At 40.6% G+C, this 21011-nt stretch overlaps 1 protein-coding gene across 1 annotated transcript; it reads right to left on the bottom strand.

Annotated features, from left to right (window-relative positions):
• Window positions 1-5131: 5131 nt before the first annotated feature.
• LOC117302573 (complement C1q and tumor necrosis factor-related protein 9-like) lies at window positions 5132-11881 on the bottom strand. Its single transcript, XM_033786551.1, has 2 exons — window positions 11788-11881; window positions 5132-5932 (listed from the first exon to the last, which is right to left on the bottom strand). The coding sequence occupies exon 2, from the start codon at window positions 5930-5932 to the stop codon at window positions 5132-5134; it is 801 nt and encodes a 266-aa protein (XP_033642442.1). The 5' UTR covers window positions 11788-11881.
• Window positions 11882-21011: the final 9130 nt, after the last annotated feature.

Here is a 21011-nt window from a genome sequence, read left to right as displayed (position 1 = left end):
CCTACAACCTTTGCGCCGCATAAATCTTGGGCTAAATGTTTATGTAAATAGGTCTAGGATGTTGGCTTAGTAGAGGGTTTCATTTTGGTATCGAAGGTTGTGTCACTTTATATTTGGCTGGAGCTTTGGGCTAGGTGCCGTTGATCTCGAATTCAAGCATCTGAAAGCACACAACTTCGTGTGACAAGGGTGTTTTTTTTTTCATTATTAACTCGCAAGTTCGAGGACCAATTGAGCTCAAATTTTAACAGGAGCGTGTTTTGGCGACCATGACCAGAAACAAGTTGCTGACGTCAAATTCACTGACCGAAACAATTTCAGAGAGCTACGCGAAAACGGGTCGGTAACCAGAAACAGTTCATGACGTAGGTACATCTCTTGGAAATTTATGTTCTAAAAATATATTGCCGTCATTTTATTATCGAGGAATGGAACTTAGTCTTTGTAATTTTATCAACATTATTTAATTGTTATGCTTCAAAGTATTTCATTTTAAAAAGAATTTCAGTACGTTTTCCGTTAGTTTTTAGAGTCCGCCATCTTAAAACCAAGCCTAACCGAGCCAACAAGTCGGTTACGGTTTGGTCGGAACAGCGGTTCGACCGAACACGCTCGACCAATAACCAAAGCTCAAACATGTTTCTGGTTAGGGTCGCCAAAACGCGCTCCAGGTTTGTAATATTGTATGCATATGTTGAGATATACCAAGTGAAGACTGGTCTTTGACAGTTACCAAAGGTCTCCAGTGTCTTTAACACGTTTTATATTCAAGCAAACCTAAAATTATTGGTTGTACATCATTACATTACTTTGTTTGCACTCATTTTTTTGTTAAATTATATCACAATAATATTACGTGTCCGTCTTAATAGGGAGCATTCATAGGGAGGGAGGAAACCTTTGACTATCTGATTTATTCAAGGAAAAGTGAAAAGGCGTAGGTTTGAACTTTATAACTATAGCCAGGACGATTTAATATTGAAACTTTTGTTTGACAGTTATAATAAGTTTGCTTACCTTTTAGGTTTGTTTGAGCCCAGTCATATGCAATTTGAAGGTAACCGAATGAATGACGTAGGGGGTGAGCCCTCATTGTCTGAGATGGTAGGAAAGGCAATTGAGATACTTCAGAAGGACAAAGACGGGTTCTTCCTTATGGTTGAGGGTAAGTTATTATTACAACATACAGGTTTCTGGTTTTTGTAGAGTGTTGGTTAATTAGTTTCATGAGCCCAAGCCTTGTCCAAGCCTCTATACGCAAGCACCGGCCAGCTCTGAATTCACGAACTGCATAGATACTATACCGCACGGTACAACAGTACTTGATACCGAGTCTAGTTGCAGCCTCGTTGTATGAGGTACGAGAACCTCGAAAAACCATGCTTCGACCCCACGGTATTAAGTACTGTAATATACCGTGCAGTATAGTAACTATGCAGTTCTTGAATTCATAGTAGCGAGCCGGTGCTTGCGTAAAAGACCTTGGACAAGACTACATGAGCCCTTTGCGTCATTGCTGCTGTTTCACAAGAGGTTATCGTTATAGGCCCTACCTCTTAATTTTGAGGCTTAGAAAATCATTGACAATCTGAAACCTCGTTATATGGAGTATTTACATTGTCTCTTTGATGCCGTTGTCCAGTCACAGATTGTATGTATTTTCATTGTTGATAACAAGACCACGCAGGTTGGCATGGGCGGCCGAATAATATAGCAAACATGCAACCGACCTACTAGATTTTGTCACCAAAGTAGACTATTCTGCAAACTTGTAATTTGGTTGTAAACAATCATTTTTAAAAACTAGGGCCATCGTTTGTTATCTTTATATTCCTAGTTTTCGAATCTTGGTTGACAAAAAATCCGTCTATGATGTTGCTTTATCACGGTGTGGACATCTTGATTTTACTCCATTCAAACTCATTGTAACAAAACTTAGGCTGGACGAAATAATAGTCTGGTGCCATGTTTGCAAAATGAATGTTAGCATTCATTACTGTTATGGAAACAGGGAACATGACCGAGATGGCGACAGCGTGATTATAGACCTTTATCACGGTGTGGCCATCTTGACTTTATACTCCATTGTAACCAAACTGAGGCTGGTGCCATGTTTGCGCAATGAATGTTAGCGTTCATTACTATTATGGAAACAAGGAACATGACCAAGATGGTGACAGCGTGAACATTCTTCACGAACAAGACACACTACCAGATATTTCATAAAATGGAAATAATTCAAACACAAATAAATCATACTATCTTGAATTGATACACCAAGGTGGCCGATTTGACCATGCGCATCATTACGGGTTAGCCTACCACGCCCTGCATGATACCATTGCAATGGATAAGGCTGTAGCCAAGGCGATGTCAATGACCAATGAAATGGAGACTTTATTTATTGTAACTGCCGACCATAGCCATGTACTCTCTATAGGAGGAGCAGCTGATCGTGGTAGTCCAATACTCGGCAGAGGAGGTAAGTTGCATCCACAAATATAACTTTAAAGGCAGTGGACACTATGACTTCTAACAAGCTTAAGCTCAATGAAAATAAAACTGATACATCGATCGACCCTACTGATTCTGTCAGCAAAATAAAATTTGATTCTCATAATATGACAATGATCGAGCAAGTTTCCAGCCTCTGCCAATCAAAACATTTTCAATTAAGTAACTTAAGGAGAATCAAACGGTATCTGGATAAGGATACCCTCCATCATGTTGTCAGAGCTTTAGTCCTCTCTCGTATTGACTATGGCAATCTCCTTTTATTTGGTGCAACGTCATATGAATTGGACAGAGTTCAAAGACTACAAACTAGTGCAGCTCGTTCCACACCCTTGAGAGAACATATTATTACCCCATCACTTAGGGAACCAATTAGAGAACGAATCCATGTTAAGATTGCTCTTCTCGTTTTTATGCTTTAACAAAACTACACCTCATTATAACCACTTAACTGTCACATTAGGGAGGACCTCGTATTCTAACATGCGGTAATACCTTGTTGTACCGCGGTGTACGCGAGGTATTGAGCTGAAGGTATTACTTGGCTGTAATGAGCACGTATTATCTTCGGGTCAATGCAAACCACTGCATTTCGTCACACGCATATTCATGACCGAACCCAGGCTGGCCAGTCAAGGTAGAGGCACAAAGGGACCAATTTATATGACCTTAATCCCCACTAATCTGGGGGTAATCTAACAAAAGGGTGATAACGCCTCGTTTAGCAGCCCCTGAGTTTGAAAATAACACCCAGTTGCAATAGTTGTTGCCCATGTCCTGCCTGTTATCCCTGTTCTGAAAAAAATTCAGTCTCATAATATTATTTTCCCCGTCCTGGGTTATTTCCCCGTCCCAGGTTTATTTCCCTTAATATTTCTCTGTCCCAGGATGTTTCCCCGTCCCAGGTTTATTTCCCTTAATATCTCTCCGTCCCGGGTTGTTTCCCCGTCCCAGGTTTATTTCCCTTAATATTTCTCCGTCCCGGGTTATTTCCCCGTCCCAGGTTTAATTTCCCTTAATATTTCTCCGTCCCGGGATGTTTCCCCGTCCCAGGTTTATTTCCCTTAATATCTCTCCGTCCCGGGTTATTTCCCCGTCCCAGGTTTAATTTCCCTTAATATTTCTCCGTCCCGGGTTGTTTTCCCGTCCCAGGTTTATTTCCCTTAATATTTCTCCGTCCCGGGTTATTTCCCCGTCCCAGGTTTAATTTCCCTTAATATTTCTCCGTCCCGGGATGTTTCCCCGTCCCAGGTTTATTTCCCTTAATATCTCTCCGTCCCGGGTTATTTCCCCGTCCCAGGTTTATTTCCCTTAATATTTCTCCGTCCCGGGTTGTTTCCCCGTCCCAGGTTTATTTCCCTTAATACTTCTCCATCCCGGGTTGTTTCCCCGTCCCAGTTTTTTTCCCTTAATATTTCGCCGTCCCGGGTTGTTTTCCCGTCCCAGGTTTATTTCCCTTAATATTTCTCCGTCCCGGGTTGTTTCCCCGTCCCATGTTTATTTCCCTTAATATTTCTCCGTCGCGGGTTATTTCCCCGTCCCAGGTTTGTTTCCCTTAATATTTCTCTGTCCCGGGTTGTTTCCCCGTCCCAGGTTTATTTCCCTTAATACTTCTCCATCCCGGGTTGTTTCCCCGTCCCAGGTTTTTTTCCCTTAATATTTCCCCGTCCCGGGTTGTTTCCCCGTCCCAGGTTTATTTCCCTTAATATTTCTCCGTCCCGGGTTGTTTCCCCGTCCCAGGTTTATTTCCCTTAATATTTCTCCGTCCCGGGTTGTTTCCCCGTCCCAGGTTTATTTCCCTTAATATTTCTCCGTCCCGGGTTGTTTCCCCGTCCCATGTTTATTTCCCTTAATATTTCTCCGTCCCGGGTTGTTTCCCCGTCCCAGGTTTATTTCCCTTAATATTTCTCCGTCGTGTTTGGGAAAGGAAGACACAAAAGAAATGTTTTCCAGGAACTATAAAACGCTATGACCTTTTGATCAGAAGTTATCATTATTTTGTTTAATATCATAAGATATCAACATAAGACAACTGTTACCAGTTGTTAGGTGAATTATTTGTATTTTTTGCTTCAACAGGGTACAGCCTTTTCCACCAATTTAAAATGTTTGAATAAAAATTGCGGGCATAACCGGCGGCCATAATGAATTCCATCAAGGAATATAAAGTTACAGTTGTTTTTATATACTATTAACTAAACTGTCGGTTTTTTATTGCGTAGTTTCATTTTGGAAAATGAATGTCGCAGAGTCGTTTCAAGGACTCATCATTGCACCCTCGGAATTACAGTAGAAATATAAAATTTTCCCGAAGATGTGATTAAAAAAAAAAAAAAAAAAAGATGAACTGATATTTATCGCACTATTAACGTGACAGAAAAAACAACACATTTTAATGTTTTCGCCACAATAAACACGTTTGCAATACCACGCTCTAAAACATAACGTTTTTAATCAAGTAATTGTCCTACATGCATTAAAACAACTGTTAATTTATTATATTCATCTAAACAAACTGCCCCATCTAAACACAATTAACTGGGTGATTATTGTATTTCGAAACACATAAAGCGTTATATAAAACAGTAATACGTTTCCGTGTGTTTGTATGTTTGATTTAGATTTCGTACAGCAGGAATCCAGTAAAAGACGCGTCACTATATACTGGACCGTTTACAGCTAAGTGAACTTGATCTCCATAGTGCAGGGGAATCACTGCACTGCTGCTCACTTGATGATAACCTGTATCATGTACAAGCCCTTTAACAATGTTGTTACCGTTCTTCCTCAGGTGGACATATAGGTACGACCCGCTTGGTGATTTCAGGACTGAGAACATCAATACGTATACCCCAGGCACATTACACGTAAACGTGCCGTTATTCAAGTTGAAATCAGTCCCTTCCTCTGAAAACAATAACTCTTCAAAGGGCAGAGGATCATTGGGGGATGGAGGGCTGAAGGGGGTATTCCTCACTGCAGTGAAGGCGGACCGTCGCGTACTACATTCACCTGCTTCACCAGTCTCTCCAGCTGGTCCAGGTTCACCTCTCTCCCCCTTCAGACCATTCATCCCAGGCAGACCTTGAGGTCCTTGTTTCCCTGGTTGACCGAGTCCTTGATCTCCCTGCAGTCCATGATCACCTTTAGCGCCTGGCTCACCATCCAGTCCAACTGACCCCTTGTCTCCTTTAGCCCCGGGTTGACCTACCTCACCAGGGGAGCCTGCATCACCTCTCGGGCCTACAAGTCCTTGACCATGGTTTCCATTAGATCCGGGGATTCCCGGTATACCGGCTGGGCCCTGGCAGCAGGAGTTACACGTCAGTCCCGGATCAGGTGAAACTGCTGCTGTAGCTACCAATAACCAAACTTGCATAAAAGCCAAGACAATGGCCACTGCTATAGTAATCTTCATCTGTAAGTTGAAAGACAGACGGAAAACAAACAATTACAACATTTATAGCAATGTTGTTTTCGTAGCTGGGAGGGTTGGTCATGTGTCAGTTGGTCCAAACTTTGTTTGTATTCGCCCGTAAGGATAAAATGGTACATTAGTTTACTAACCGAATTAAATTCTAAGTTTGATGAACTAAATCGGTAAATGAAGTGGTTGTTAATTTTATTTTGAAATCACTTTTTTTTCAAAAGAACTGGACTTATAAACAAAGTTAGCTTTAGTTAGTTGTCAAAATTACCCCCCATTCTAATGTATGGTGTTTGTTTTGCAGTAGCAGATATACTAATGAATATGTATGTTTAAGTTTACACTAATGAGTATGTATTTTTCTCCCAAAGGCTTTGAACTCTTGTTATTATGCTAATGTTGTAACTTGGTTTTTTAATAGGAGTGCAGAGGTCAGTGCCTTCCCTTTCCTTGTGGTATGCAATATTTTAGGGAGTGGCATTGAAGTGCCTATATCTCAACAGTGTCGCGCTACAATTACAACCTTTGAGGTTGTTCTTTTACTGCAATTGTAATGCTTAATCAGAAACAGATTTTTCAGGCTGTTATTTTAAGCAATTGATTGGCAGAGAACTGAGGTGGCAGAGATCGGCAGTTTGAGATTGGAAACAAGGAGAAAATCGTAAATTGAAATATTGCTTATTGTTTTTGAGGATAATGATTCTAATTGAGCAGAATTCTTGAAACTAAATTGTTCTTGGAAATGTGTATTTCATGCTGTATTAATGGAGCATTGGATTTGAATAGCTTTGTAATTTGAATACTCTGAATTTGTAGTTCACCATTTTTTTTGAGAAGAAGAAATCAGACAAAAAAATTGTTTGAGAAGTGCATGTGTATTTATCAAAATGAAGGAGAGCATCAGGCATTATTTTATTTGTTTTAATAATTATTTTATAGATGGCCATGATATTGAGGTGGGAATCTAACCCTCTCCTAGAAGTTTAAAGGGACTATACCCTCCCTCATAGAGTGAGAAGCGTTATTGGAAGTTCTGAGGCGACAGAAAGGAAGGCAGGAGAGTCTATGACACGTGCCTACATAAAGTGTTAGAAGAAGAGTGGAGCAAGACATTGGTACCGGAGGAAAGTTTAACCTTTGGACATTTTCACGGTGGGCCAATTTTATTCACCCAATATTTTGAACATTTTGGTCGGAGTTGAAGTCAGAGTTGAAGTCATAAGCTTTATTTGACAAGATTGAGACGAAGTGTTTTGAGTTTATTGATTAGTTTCCGTAGAATCAAAGATATAGTTATTCAGTGTACTTTTTCCAGAAATGGGGCAGTGTCCCCAGTGATTGTAAATAAATGTAAAATAATTGTAAATACAATATCTTGTCGAAGAGACTTTTGTTCTAGAGTTAGCAAACTTTCTTTCGCGTCACGGTTGCATGGGGTTAACTGTGACATTAGTTTTCGAAAATGTTGTGGTCTTTTTGAAAGCAACTAAATGAGAACGCCTTTAGAGTGTTAAAACTGTTTATAATTGATATTATTATCAACAGAAGTGTCGTTGCCGAACGGTTTAGAGCACCAAACTCTGGTGTTTCTGATCAGTAGAGTTAGGGTCCGTTCCCGAGCCGTGACACTTATTGCTTCGTCATTAGGAAAGTAAAGCCGTCGGTCCCATGTGTTGTGTATAACGTATGTAAAGGAACCCAGTGCACTTATCGAAAAGTGAAGGGGTTCACCTGGTGTTGGCTGCTGTGTACGCCGTGCCACCTTGTAACTCCTTCTTAGGTGCTACATAAATGGTTCTCATCGAGTTCTTCGAGTTCATCACTACAATAAGTTATCTTTCTGATAGTTGGTAGAATTATACTCAGCGCCTTGAGTACCTTGTTGGTAGATACAAGCGCTAGATAAGACTTCGATGTCATTATTGTGTATTATTCGTCGGATTGCCACTCTACGGGTGCGAATGATAACAGGTCTGTTGTATATAATTTGGTTTGCGCCTTTAACACCATGTGTGTATCTATTTGCCAGGTAGAGTTTGTTCTTAGAAAACTGTCTTGCTTAATGCTACTACCGCGGAGTAGATTGTTCGGGTGCTCGGGAGACTTGTCAGTTCTGAAAAGAACTGTACTGCTTATTAACTATTACCTGGGCGGATGGAATAGAAATAGGCTGGGACTATTACTTATTACTACCGCGGAGTCAGTTCTTAGGTTGCTGTAGTCATCGTCAGGAGACTGACGATGACTAGAGCAACCCAAGAACAATGGAGGTTGACTTTATAAATGAATTTTATGTTGTTACTATTGAAAGACCAATTTGAGACATCACAGTTTCGATCCATACATATGATACCTAATACGTTACTCGGCGATCATGTGGCGTCACTTGGAGCCACTCAGGCAACAAAACTGACCTGAACAAAACCCACAGCTAAATCCGTACTTTTGAGTCTTCGGCCGATTGTGGCCATCAACATCAGTTTTGATCATACTCGCATGACTACATCAACGTACCTTTTCAACACGTTTGGTGACTAGGCTGGTGACTTGGCAAAGTTCAAGTATGGCGTCTCGTTCAGCACGGATCAACTCAATGCTCTACGTGGTAACTTATTGAGTTGATCCACTTAACGTAGTTTCTACTAATTATATTCCGAATCTTATTCTTAATTACAGTGATTTTGACTTGAGCAAAGACAGTTTGTCAAAAGTGGAAAGTGAACCTGTGACCCTCATTTATCGGCACTCTCCAACTGAGTTATCAATCATATTGTTCACGGTTTACCTACTTTGCCAGCAAATCACAAATGTTTACAACAAAAGAGTACGAGAAAACAGTTGACTGGGATAACAGGGTAAGGGTGGAACCCAGAGTTAACCTCAAATTGTTTTTATTTTTGCTCCTTTGCTAAGGCTTGCTCACACTATGACAATTACGGCTAGCTACGTTTAGCTGCGAATCGCAATTTTTAGTTTGCCGCCATTCATCGTGTGTTGCCGTCAATTGTCGCTGACGAATCCGCTAGCGACCACAGATGGCTGCAAATTAGTCACGCCTGTCGCTACTATGTAAGCCAGACTTTGGCTGGCTCATTTAGTGGCGGCAAAGACCAAACGGAAAGTGAAGAACGTGAAAATCCCAAGACCTTGGCGGCAAAAGGGAAAAAACAAAATTGGCTGACGGTTGGGAACGACCTTCAGCGACAACAGGAAAGAGGTCAGACGGCTGGCAGCGGACTGGGATACGGCAAGGAACGGTGGCTGACGGTGGGTTGCGGCGACGATGACGTGACTCATTTGCCGACATCAAAACCTCTGTGTGTAGGCTGTATATAAAGTCGAGTTTGGCGTTCCCACTCTTCACAATATTCTGGTCATCCACTCATCAGACATCATGACCACCAACGAAATGGACCCTTCCCATGAAATATGTTAATACATTCACGCGTGCGTACAAACCATGTTGGTTGGCAAACACCATAGAGTTGTGCACTAAGCAGACGCGCAATTGCGTCTGCGTCACCCATTGCCCGTGTACAAAACAGCGCGATGTTCCCTCATTTTGCCAACCAAAACGTTAGTGCGCACGCGCTATGTGTAATTTACATATTTCATGGGACGGGTCTATTGTGACGAACTCAAAACGACAATTGACCATAGGTATATGCAATTGACCCCATGCACGCGCGTCACACGCGGCGACTGATGCCACGCTCACCATGTTGGTGGTCAATAGATTTACGTGTAAACGCAGAGTCGCCTAAAATGCGCACTTCTCTGAACAACACACGTTGACATTGACCACCAAAATGGCGCCTCCAAGATTATTTTGATGATGACGTCAGGTGAATTGGGTCAATAGGCGGAATCGCACGGCATGGAAATGTCATGCGACTGATAATTGCGGCCATCTGCGTCAACAAAATGAGGGTTGCGTTCTCTAACGAAATCTGAACGCAATCACAATGATTTGTTTTGCTGTCACAACTTTGCCGACGGACACGACTGATAATTTCGACCGTCTGCGGTCACTAGCGGGTTCGTCAGCGACAATTGACGGCAAAACACGTTGATTGGCGGCAAACTCAAAATTGCAATATGCAGCTCGACGTTGCTTGCAGTAACCCTTTTTTGTCATAGTGTGAGCCAGTTAGCACCAGGTCGATGACTTGTTTAACCACCCAAAACTAGGACACTGTTGTCGAGATAATACTTTTGAAGAATTCGTTGACAAGAATTTAGTTTTGAGATGACCTCGTTTTCAAAAGTGATGATTTCAGCGCAGCTATGCATGCAATAAATTATCGGCATTATATAGCCCTGTTCGTACTTCCTGCGAACGCGAATGGGATACGAATGTTTAAGCCACATCCCTGTTTTTGCAGGGATTGAACACATTTCAACTGATGCGAATTAAACGTTGCGATTTTGTGACGTCAAAATTTGTAAATATTCGCATTCGCATTTGCAGGAGGTATGAATAGAGATTTTTCGCTTAAAAAGCTATACGTCACGCTTCTAACAAATTGCAGGCGATTAATTAGCTGACCGACTCAATCACAAAACTGTTCATAACAACACAAAAATTGGTACAAAGACAAACAATCACATTTCCTAAAGGGTGAAGACATTTGTAAAACGCACAACAACTGCACTGTAAACAAAAACAAGTTTTTAGGTTCTGTAACAGCTTTCGAACGCGTCAAAGGGTGTATTGGGTTAACACGTAACAATGTATGGGGCCAATTAGTTGTGTTGAAAGCAATGTTTTTTGCCCATTTATAAACGGCTGATGCGTCAAACTAAACGCGTCAAGCGTTTCGTTTTTACTATGATGCGTTAAGTTTGACGCATCAGCCGTTTACTTTATGTTAGGAGTGTGTTTAAGAAGCGTTTAAAAGGTGTTCAGCACATCAACGATTGCTGATCGCACCAATGTTTAAGTTTGATGTAGAAAATGGGCGAAACCCAATGTTTTACAACACAAATCACGGACCCTATACAGTGTCACGTGTTTAACCTTAACCCTTTGACGTCACACTTGTTTTGTACGGTGTGTCTTGCTGATGCGTACCATCAATTTAGTTTATCTGTTTGTCATTGTTTGTTAACGTTTAAATTGTGTAAATTTTGCCAATTCTGTTGTAACATTCTTGCAAGATGTGCAACAGAATGCCTCAAAACAAGACAATTACCCTAGTAATACAGAACAACTGTCGCATAAATAGTGACGGTTAAATAGTTTTGTAAACCTTTGGAGCAAACGGCACACCCGCCTTGCTTCGGTTGCCCCTTGCTGTAACAAGACAATCAACACCTTATAGGGTACTCATATTGTACAATGTTCAGTCTGAAATATCCCCCGCCCATAATAAAAAAATAAAAACAAAACATTTTTTATAAAATAATGCAATGTAAAATCAACAATCTCATCATTTGTTGTTACCATTCTTTACACAATGTTGTAAACGAGCAGAACGTCGCGCACAGTTAAAGTATTGACAATGTAGTGGACAAAAAATATAGCAAAAGTTTTGCACAAGACATTGTTGCAGACCTCTGCAAGTAGCGCAAGAAAAACTTTAGGAAATTACGGCATGGTTTCAAAGGGATATGCAACTGGGTGCACATGTTTGTGTACAATCACAGTACTACCACAGTTCACTAAGATGGCAGAGCTTTAGGAGAGAAGAGACCTTAGCCACTGCATGAGAATATCAGCTGTATCGAGTGGTAGCCCTTTTGGAGCAAAAACTGCAACCGCATTGCAATAGGCTAACCTTAAACCCACTACTTGTATCTGGAAACGAAAGCTTGAGTCCGGCAGTAGAATGAGGAACACTTACCTTGATGATGTGTTCTTGTAGTCCAAACCTTCTCAGTTCCTCTCTTCTGATGCAAAGTTGTTATGAACACTGCTGCTGGTGCAGCGCGTTTAAATACTGCTGTATTTTCATTGAAGTGCTCATCAGTCTACTTCGGGTTTGATTGACAATCGATGAGCAGCCAATCATAGATACGTCTTAAAGTCACTGATTTATTGCAGTGACTTACTCTACCATTGGTTTGGACGAGGCTGTATGTTACAATTGTGGATCAATACCGTGTTAAAGTCACTGATTTATGGCAGTGACTTACTGTACCATTGGTTTGAATGATACTGTATGTTGAATGGATACCAATGGTGTAAAACTCTACATTACATTGTGTATGTGTTAAAGTCACTGATTGAATGCAGTGACTTACTCTACCATTGGTTTGAATGATACTGTATGTTGAATGGATACCAATGGTGAGTCAGTGATTGAAAGCAGTGACTTACTCTATCATTGGTTCGTATGAGGCTGTATGTTACCAATGGAGATCAATTTGTACATGCTTCAATGGTATGGTATTTTCACATGTATATCCGCCCAACTGGGTTGCACTTTGTGATTGCTTCCTGAAGTTTCTGGCCAGTTTCCTTCTATTTCCGCTCAATTGATGTACTTCCCTGATGATTGTGAGTTAAAGTGCAAGTTTATTATCAAAGAAAGAACTGTGTACGCAATATATATACTGTTCAGATGGTTCTCTTTCGTGCTTCGTTAACCACTCTTTTGACGTAATGTTTACGAACACTAACTCAGTGTTTTTTTTTTTCCGAAATCGAAATTCAATGACAATGTATATAGTAGAGTGCACTGGACACCATTGGTAATTTATACTCAAAATAATTTTTAGCATAAAAACCTTACTTGGTAATGAGCAATAGTATACAGCATTGTAAGTAACGGATCTCTATGAAGAAACCTAGTTTTTGAGAAGCAATTTCTCGAATTGTTGAGGTTTCGAATTGAAAGCATTTGAAAGCACACAACTAGTGCGACAAGGGGTGTTTTCCCATTACTCGCAACTTCGACGACCAATTGAGTTCAAAATGTTCACGGGTTTGTTAATTTAAGAATGTTAAGATACACCAAGCGGAAAGACTCACCTGTGCTCGGGAGTTAACTAATGTGTCATGCCTTTGCCCTTAAAGGGTAATTTTAAACTGATTTCCAATTGTATTCTTTGTTTTTTCAGAGTCTACTACCACTGAAACATACAAATGCTTTTTCGGGAAGCAAAAATGTTCAACGGAGCAAAAATAATCAAGTGAACACATAGCGATTGCAATTTATTTACTATTTGTCACGGGTGCGATGCGAACCCCCCACATTTGTTTTTATGTTACGTAATCATTTGCCTTAATTGCATGGCTAGCGCCCTTTTTGCGGGCTGCTTTCGGGGTCAAGATCATTCTGTTTTGGGCCGAAGACCGAAACTGACGTCTTTGTGTGTCTTCACCCAATAGGTAAAGATCTTGTTATATTTTGCATTTAAATGTTTTCCTAATTACTACTTAGATTATTTTTAATTGGTATTTAATAAGGACTATCCTCAAGTCTCATTTTGTTTATAAAATGTTGTTGACTTTAGTGGATATTTGGTTGCTTTTGCAACATCAGGCTAGCTATTTATTGACTTGCGATGTTTAGAACTATTTATTACCTCTATAGACTTTCCTAAAAATCTTAGCAGTGTTACTTAACGTAACATTTTGGAAATCCTTTAGTTTCTTTCATCATTGCATCTGGGATTGGAAATAACCTGTTTATATTGCATGTCACTGTTAAATTGCCTGAAATCCAAGATGGCGGTCGCGTCCATAATTTTGGCACGAACCGCGGGTATTGTTTTATCGTTTCATTGTTTATTCTTTTAAAGTTTAGCTTATGTAATTATTATTGTATATTTTGTACGATCATTCTGTTTTGGGCCGAAGATCTAAACTGACGTCTTTGTGTGTCTTCACCCAAGAGATTCACCGTTTACAGATCTCAATAAAACTAAAGAGCTACTATCAGACTTGCCGTTTCATGCACGTACCTATTCCAAGGGTCACATATTAACTAACAATTGATGATGAGATTGAAGTGATTTTGATTAAGTACTCTTGTTTAACACGTAACGCAAGATTCCGCCTTGGGCCGGTGTTTCATGGAAATCTGTCCCCAGAGATTCTGTCCCCAATTTTGGCAGGTGTGTCAGGAGATTATGTTCTCCCAAAATTCCCTCCCCCTCATCCATGTGAACCTTGTTTACAACAAGTGCGACCTTGTACATTCTTGAAGTATTCTGGCAGGCACTGTACTACACTGGTCCTATGGGAAAGTTGACATCTTGTGTCTAATTTCAACGTTAAACCAAGAGTTATGAAAGTAAAAGCTGGACAAGTTTTGAGATGTGCCCTCATCATATCAAAAGTTGATAAGAATAAGACAGTGCAATCTCCATAAAATATAAGATTTTGTTACAAACTACTTGTGATAGCGCCCTCTGTTAAACAACCTCACTCAGCCCATGTTAGTTTCTCAAACAGGGGAAAGAATCTCCGGCAGCACTGATTCCACTGAGACACCGGCAACCCATCCGGGCGCCTAGTCCTGGAGAATTGCGCGTGGCCCTTGAATTGCGAGTGGCAGGAGATTTTGTCCCTTGGAGCTGGTTTCCTCTTCTTACAGTGAGCGGTGACCATGGTCGTTTCTTAATTCTGAAAGCACCCTCTCTTGATTCAATCTGCTTCAGACCGTATTGATATCAGGATATCGGAGGAAAAATCGATACACTCCTGCTCTTCGTTAACCGCGGCCCCTACCAGCCTGGGGAAGGCAGGAGGAGCCGGGTCACTTCGTTTGTTTGCAGTGTTTCGGAAGCAAAAATAAGACATCATGTTTGGTCGCCAGTCATATAAGACGAGTTGTGTTCCTCCACAACGGGGCCTACAATCCCGGTCAAAATGCTTGGTCCACCCATTCCTACGTTATATTAAACCATTCCCTGTCCACTTCCCACTAACAATAAACATTGTATCTTTTGCCTCTTCCCCCCTCTCAATGTTGAATGTAACGCAGAAGACCGGCAGTCGGAACAAACATTGAAAGGGGGCAGGGGCCGAAAGAGGTATAGCCGGCATTGTAGCCTGGGTAACAACACCGCACACTGTACGTTTGTAGTAAATAGAAGCAAAAGAAGGCGCTTTGTAATTCTCATCCCCTGGTTTCAATGAAAACGGTGTTCGCGAGCACACACAAAACCAACACCTCACATTGTACATTTTTGATAAATTTATACATAGAGGGCGCTTTGTAAGTATATTCTCAATAGACCTTATCGCAAATACCAATACACAAGCGCTGACTGTTGAATGAGGTGGATTGTGGGATATTTTATATGGATCAAATTTGGATACCAGCAAGACCACAGTGACCTAATTCCAAGCTTTGCGCGCGCACCCCGGTATTTGCGAAAAGGTCTATTATATAACACCACAACGCCACAGCGCCCTCTACGTATTTTCTTACAGTTTGCCGCCTACATAGGGTGCGTTCGATTAGCTTCCCTTGGTCGACCCCGCGGTGCTCATTCGGGTGAGCCCCTGACAAGAGCTCATTGGACGATCACAATCGCCCTCTCGTGGTGACGGCATGTACTTCGGGTCACCCGCAACTGACCCACTCCACAAGCAGGGCACTGGGGGCTGACCCGGGTGAACCCCTGGAAGACGTTAAAGCTATTCGAACGTACCGGGGCAGGCCGGGGTCGACCTAGGGAAGCTAAACGAACGCACCCATAGATTGCAGCCTGGGCCCCTGTCTTTATCCGCATTGATGAAGACAGGTACCTGCTATTTAGATCCAGTGATTTCATTGGATACAAAGATGTAATTGAATAAATCAACATCAAGTCGAGCGCCATGTAGGAGCTCGAGCCTGCCCAGTGATTACTCTCCAGATGTTCCAATCCAGCATGCAGGTGCGTAGTTCCTCAGCGCGGGCTAAGCCGGTGTCTCGATTCAGGGTGTCTACGAAGGAGAGACGTCTTAAATTGGATAAATTCAGTGGATGCTACCGTATCTGGGCTTGTTTCGATTTGTCTGAGGAACGTCGGTCGACCAATCAAAAGTCAGATATAGAAAGCTTACTTTCGGCCGCCCGTTTGCTTTGTGTTCTCATGTGTGGTGTCTGTAGAATATACATACAACGTGCATGACATTCCATGCAATATTGGTGTAGAATTTGACCGCGTATTTTTAAGTGAAATGAACGTATGTAAGAGGTGAACATACACACCGGTTTGAAGGCCGGTCTCTGGTGTTACTCACGAGCCCCGAAGTGTGACGTCAGATGTTGAGGCTACCGTGAGAGCGTTCAACTAGCTTCCCCGGGTCGACCCCGATGTGCTCATCCAGGTGGCGTATTTTTTTCTAGGACGAGCGTGGGCAGATACTTACCACGCTTCATCCTCGAAAATAAATACGCATCATCACGTGACCCTTCTCCTGGTGACGTCAGTGCACCTCGGGTCCGCCCCAAGTGTCCCGCTTTTCCAGGACGAACGTAGGGTAGTTATCTGCCCACGTTCGTCCTGGACAAAATTACGAATCTTAGATGAGCAAACCGGGGTCGACCCAGGGAAACTAATCGAACGCATCCATAGATTGTTGGTTGTGTACAGGGAGAGGTGACTGGGGTTTATTTGATCAGGGTTTAGGTGCAATGCGAAGGTGCTTAAAGCGATTGGACACTTTCGGTAAACAGTATTGTCCAAAGCCAACACTTCGTGAATCACAACTGCTATATAAAATAACAAACCTGTAAAAATTTAGGCTCAATCGGTCATCGGAGTCGGGAGAAAATAACGGGAAAACCCACCCTTGTTTCCGCACGTTTCGGCGTGTCATGAAATGTTTTTAAAATGCATCCGTATTTCTTATATCGAGAACTGATATTGGTTAATTGTTTTCTCAAAAAGTAAAGCATTTCGTGAAATAATATTTCAAGAGAAGTCTTTCATCATTACTTTCTGTAAACCTTGTAAGTTATTTGTAAATCTGTTAGCCTTTGTTTTGTTTTCTGTAAGTCAATCCATGTGCTTTTGAATGAGGCACTGGGACCGATTTGCTCGACCCCACGGTCTCATTTAACATCACTGAAAGGGGCTGATGAGCTTGTACAACTTAAGTGTCACTACTGGTTTATGAAAAGAGAGACAGTTCAATTTGAATTTCTCGGAATAAAAGAGAATAATGGTAAACATTAATAAATGGTGCGGAGAAGATGTTGTATAGGAATTCCCTCGTGAATAAACCATTGTGATACTGCCAAACGCGTGCTCTGAACTATTTGACATCAACTTGAGTCTGATGATTTCAAATTTAAGGGTTTGGGTACCTGTTGTAGAAGGACACAAAACATCGTGTTCACTGAATTACATTCAACTTACACCGTTTAAAAATGGTAGAACGTTTCCCTTTATTGACTACTTGCTAAGAAGCTGTGTTTTTTTATTTTTTTATTCAGTCAACCATTTATTAATGCCAGAAAATATATTTTAAATTGTAAAAGGTATTAACAAGTAATAATGTTTAAATATAATTCAATAGTCAAAACCAAAACAATCAACTGATACGGCGTCAATGTTTATTCCTTCAATGTATTTAAAACATTCAAGTGACACCTGACTATTTCTATATCTTAACTTCAAGTACACTAAATGGATAATAGTTTTTTTAGGATAAAATGCTTTGTAGAAATTAATATGTTGTTGATATAACGTTAATGCAAACATTAAGAGTGTGTTTTTGACGACCTTTAACGTTAATGTTTAATTTTGTTGTCAACGAAACTTTTATGTAGTAAGGGAGATCAAAGTAAAATGAAATAGTGTGTAACAAGCTGGTATTCCGAAAGATTAAGTCACAATCAAAGTGAGGAAAATCATACTTTCTAAACTCACACCCAGATTTGTTTTTTATTGATTGTGTCTTTTTACAGCAAGATTGGTTTCATGCCGTTTTGACGGTTAAACCAATCGCTGTACCGAAATGTAGATCCCCGTTTTAACAAGTTATTGTGACATCATCAAACGTTTTATACAAAAGTTGTTCAAAACGAATACCCAATGTTTCATCTGCATTAAAAAAAAACAAGTGCTCATGTAAAAACAAACAAACGCAAGACTACGAGGAAGAATTATATAATATTGAACCATATCGAGACGTGTTCGGGTCAATACGGCAGAAAAGAAATGTTTTCCGGTAATTTTCAACGCTGTATCCTTTTGATAACAAACTTGCATTAGTTTCATATCATAAGTTTTGTTCATTAACCAAGATATCCACAGAAGACAAGCAGCTGCTATGTGAATTAATTGTATTGTGTTGCTTCAACAGGGTGCAGCTTTATTCACCAATTAAACACTTGTGAATTCAAAATGGTGGGCGAAACAGGTGGCCATCATGAATTATGTTTTTTGCTGTCTCGGTCTGTATCAAGGAAGGTTAACTGCTATGCTTTTCTTTACTACTTATTAAACTATCCAATTTGTTGTTGTTGTTTTTTGTTTGTAGTAATTTCAATTCGTTTACTTTTTTTTCGGGAAACGAAATCGTCATCAGGTACTTATTAATGCAACCTCGGGAATCGACAATGAAAAGTAGACATAACCAATTTCCCCGAAAATGTGGTAAACTAAAACCATAAGGATAATCTGATATTTAGTACACGTAAACTTGAAAAAAAAAAAAAAAAAAAAAAAAGCGCTTTTTAAAATATATTGTGTTCTATCAAACTAATTGTCATACGTGCATTAAAACAACAGTTTATTTACCACCTGATAAATATACACAGACACAAGGATTTGTTGTTGTAGTGAACTCTGCCAAGAGTTAATTTATTCCGTACTCTGAATTCCGTGGTAAAACGCCAATTCATAATAATATAAGGGATTTCCCTTTATTTAATTCCATCTAGTGATATCCACTCATAAAGAAGTATACCAGTTCCAATTATAAATACCCTTTGCAGCCAATTCGCAAAGGTTCCCAATTCCTCACTTTGCGAACGGTAAATCTCCAATCCGCAAAGAAGGTTCCCACTTCTCGGCGATTTGCCAAAGAAGGTACAGACCAATTACAATTATTATAATTATAAATGCACTCATTGACTGGAGAAAACTCCGGGTCAATGAGGTTCCCACTTCCAGCGAGTTGCCAAGAAGGTACCAATTTAATTTACTTCTTTATATACAATCACATCATTTTATTACCACCATATTTATCCATATCAATTCACATAAATTAATTTACCACTTCCTCACAGGCTACCATGTCTATTAGCTTCTTGTTTATAGGAACAACCTAAACTTACCGCCAAAGCAAATTTTGATATAAAAATTTTCCCAACCCCCCCCCCCTTTTTTTTTTTTTTTTTTTTTTTTACAAAACTTTGTCCGAGTGTGTAGTGGAGAACCTCAACCCGTCTGATAAATGTTGATGGACCAAATGAATCATGTCTTGCCAGTACGCACCTTCCGGGAAGGGTTAATGAGATGGGGGTGTTTTATAACATGTGCGTTTTGCATCTCCCGAAGTATCTTCTTTGCATACATATTAAAATCCCAAGTGCAGCGTTTGTCTGCCCTCCTTTAACTTTGCCTTGATACTTCGCCCTCAACAAATTGTCTGACCAAATTAACCGTGTGTAGGGTAGGATATTCCTAATTACCTTTAGGCTCTCTTTTACCCTATGTCTAATCAATCCCGAATTTTCCTTCAAGATATCTTTGGTCCCTAGATATGACACTATTGTCGTTGGGGCCTCGCTTTTGCCAGGTATCTCCTGAGCATATTCCCAGCCGTCCAGGTGTGCCCCAGACACGCCTTTCCATGTCACTGTACTACCACCGTGCCGCTGCTGTGGCGAATGATATTGTCCTGGTACCCACGTTCTTGCTTCGGATTGATGAACATCTTTAGGCTCCCTTTTACCCTATGTCTTATCTGTCCCGAATTTTCCTTCAAGATATCTTTGGTCCCTAGATGTAACACTATTGTCCTCGGGACCTCGCCTTTTGCCAGGTATCTCCTGAGCCTAGTCCCAGCCGTTCAGGCGTGCCCCAGACACGTCTTTCCATGTCACTGTACCACCACTGTGCCGCTGTTGTGGCGAATGATACTGTCCCCGATAAACATATGTATACAAAAAGAAATTCCAAAGAAAAACAGCCTGGGTAATCTGTTCTGACTAATATTTTATCTTCTCACAGTCTTGTATGTAGTTGAAAATTTTGTACACAATCTGTTACCAACCAACTCAACATTCACCAATCTTGTAAATGATGATTTATCTTAAACAGCAATATGCTATTTAAAGAAGCGGTTGCTCTACACTGCTTATTTATGACCTTACTACTAGCTAACCCCTTTTAGACAATTGAAAACATCAAGTCTGGCCTAATGTAGGATTCAAGTGCTCCAGACTTCCATCTCCCCATACTTTTGATTTGTTCCTCCCGAACTCCAAACATATCCTGCAACTATGAACTGAAAAAGCGTGTGGGGTTTACCTGATGGCCTTAATCCCTGCATTAAGATATGATAAACTTGTCTGGCTGACAAAGGGCCCCCCTAAATGTACAAACAGTGAAGTATTGGCATTCCTGTCAATAGAAATGATTTAACTTTACCCACATGATCCGTTTTTGGATATCTTAGAACTACTTGCAAATTCCCTTCCTGATTAAAGGAAATATAACCAATACGCAACGCCCGGGAATTTGCCAGCATGAGTTGTAAACTCACTCACCCTCAGTATAACCGAAAAGGGCAACCAAGAATGCTGCTTTTAAAAGCAGAGCTTCATATGCTGATTATACTTTAAACATTAATTATGCTACTTTAATAAAGGTCATATAAGTCAAATATGGTATGTCTGCAAGTTATGCTGCAACCGGATGAAGATGACTGCAAGCTATGCTGCAACCGGATCAACTGATCCCTTTTTAATCATTCATCTTCTCTTTTCATCTTTCACTCTTCTACGTTTGTATCGAACATTTTTTGTCTTCACTGTAAAATTTACACCCTGTAATTGAACCTATTTCAATCATGCATCTTGTCATTTCATGTGTATGCTCTGTTACATTTTAATCCAACATTATAATGTTTGTTACTTTTTGTAACCACTTACGAGTTGTTGTCTTCACT

The sequence above is a fragment of the Asterias rubens genome, chromosome 18 (genome assembly GCF_902459465.1).
Source record: "Asterias rubens chromosome 18, eAstRub1.3, whole genome shotgun sequence".
In the NCBI taxonomy this organism is placed as follows: domain Eukaryota; kingdom Metazoa; phylum Echinodermata; class Asteroidea; order Forcipulatida; family Asteriidae; genus Asterias; species Asterias rubens.
The sequence above is the reverse complement of the archived record's forward strand: the minus strand, read 5'-3'. Positions and strand labels throughout refer to the sequence as shown.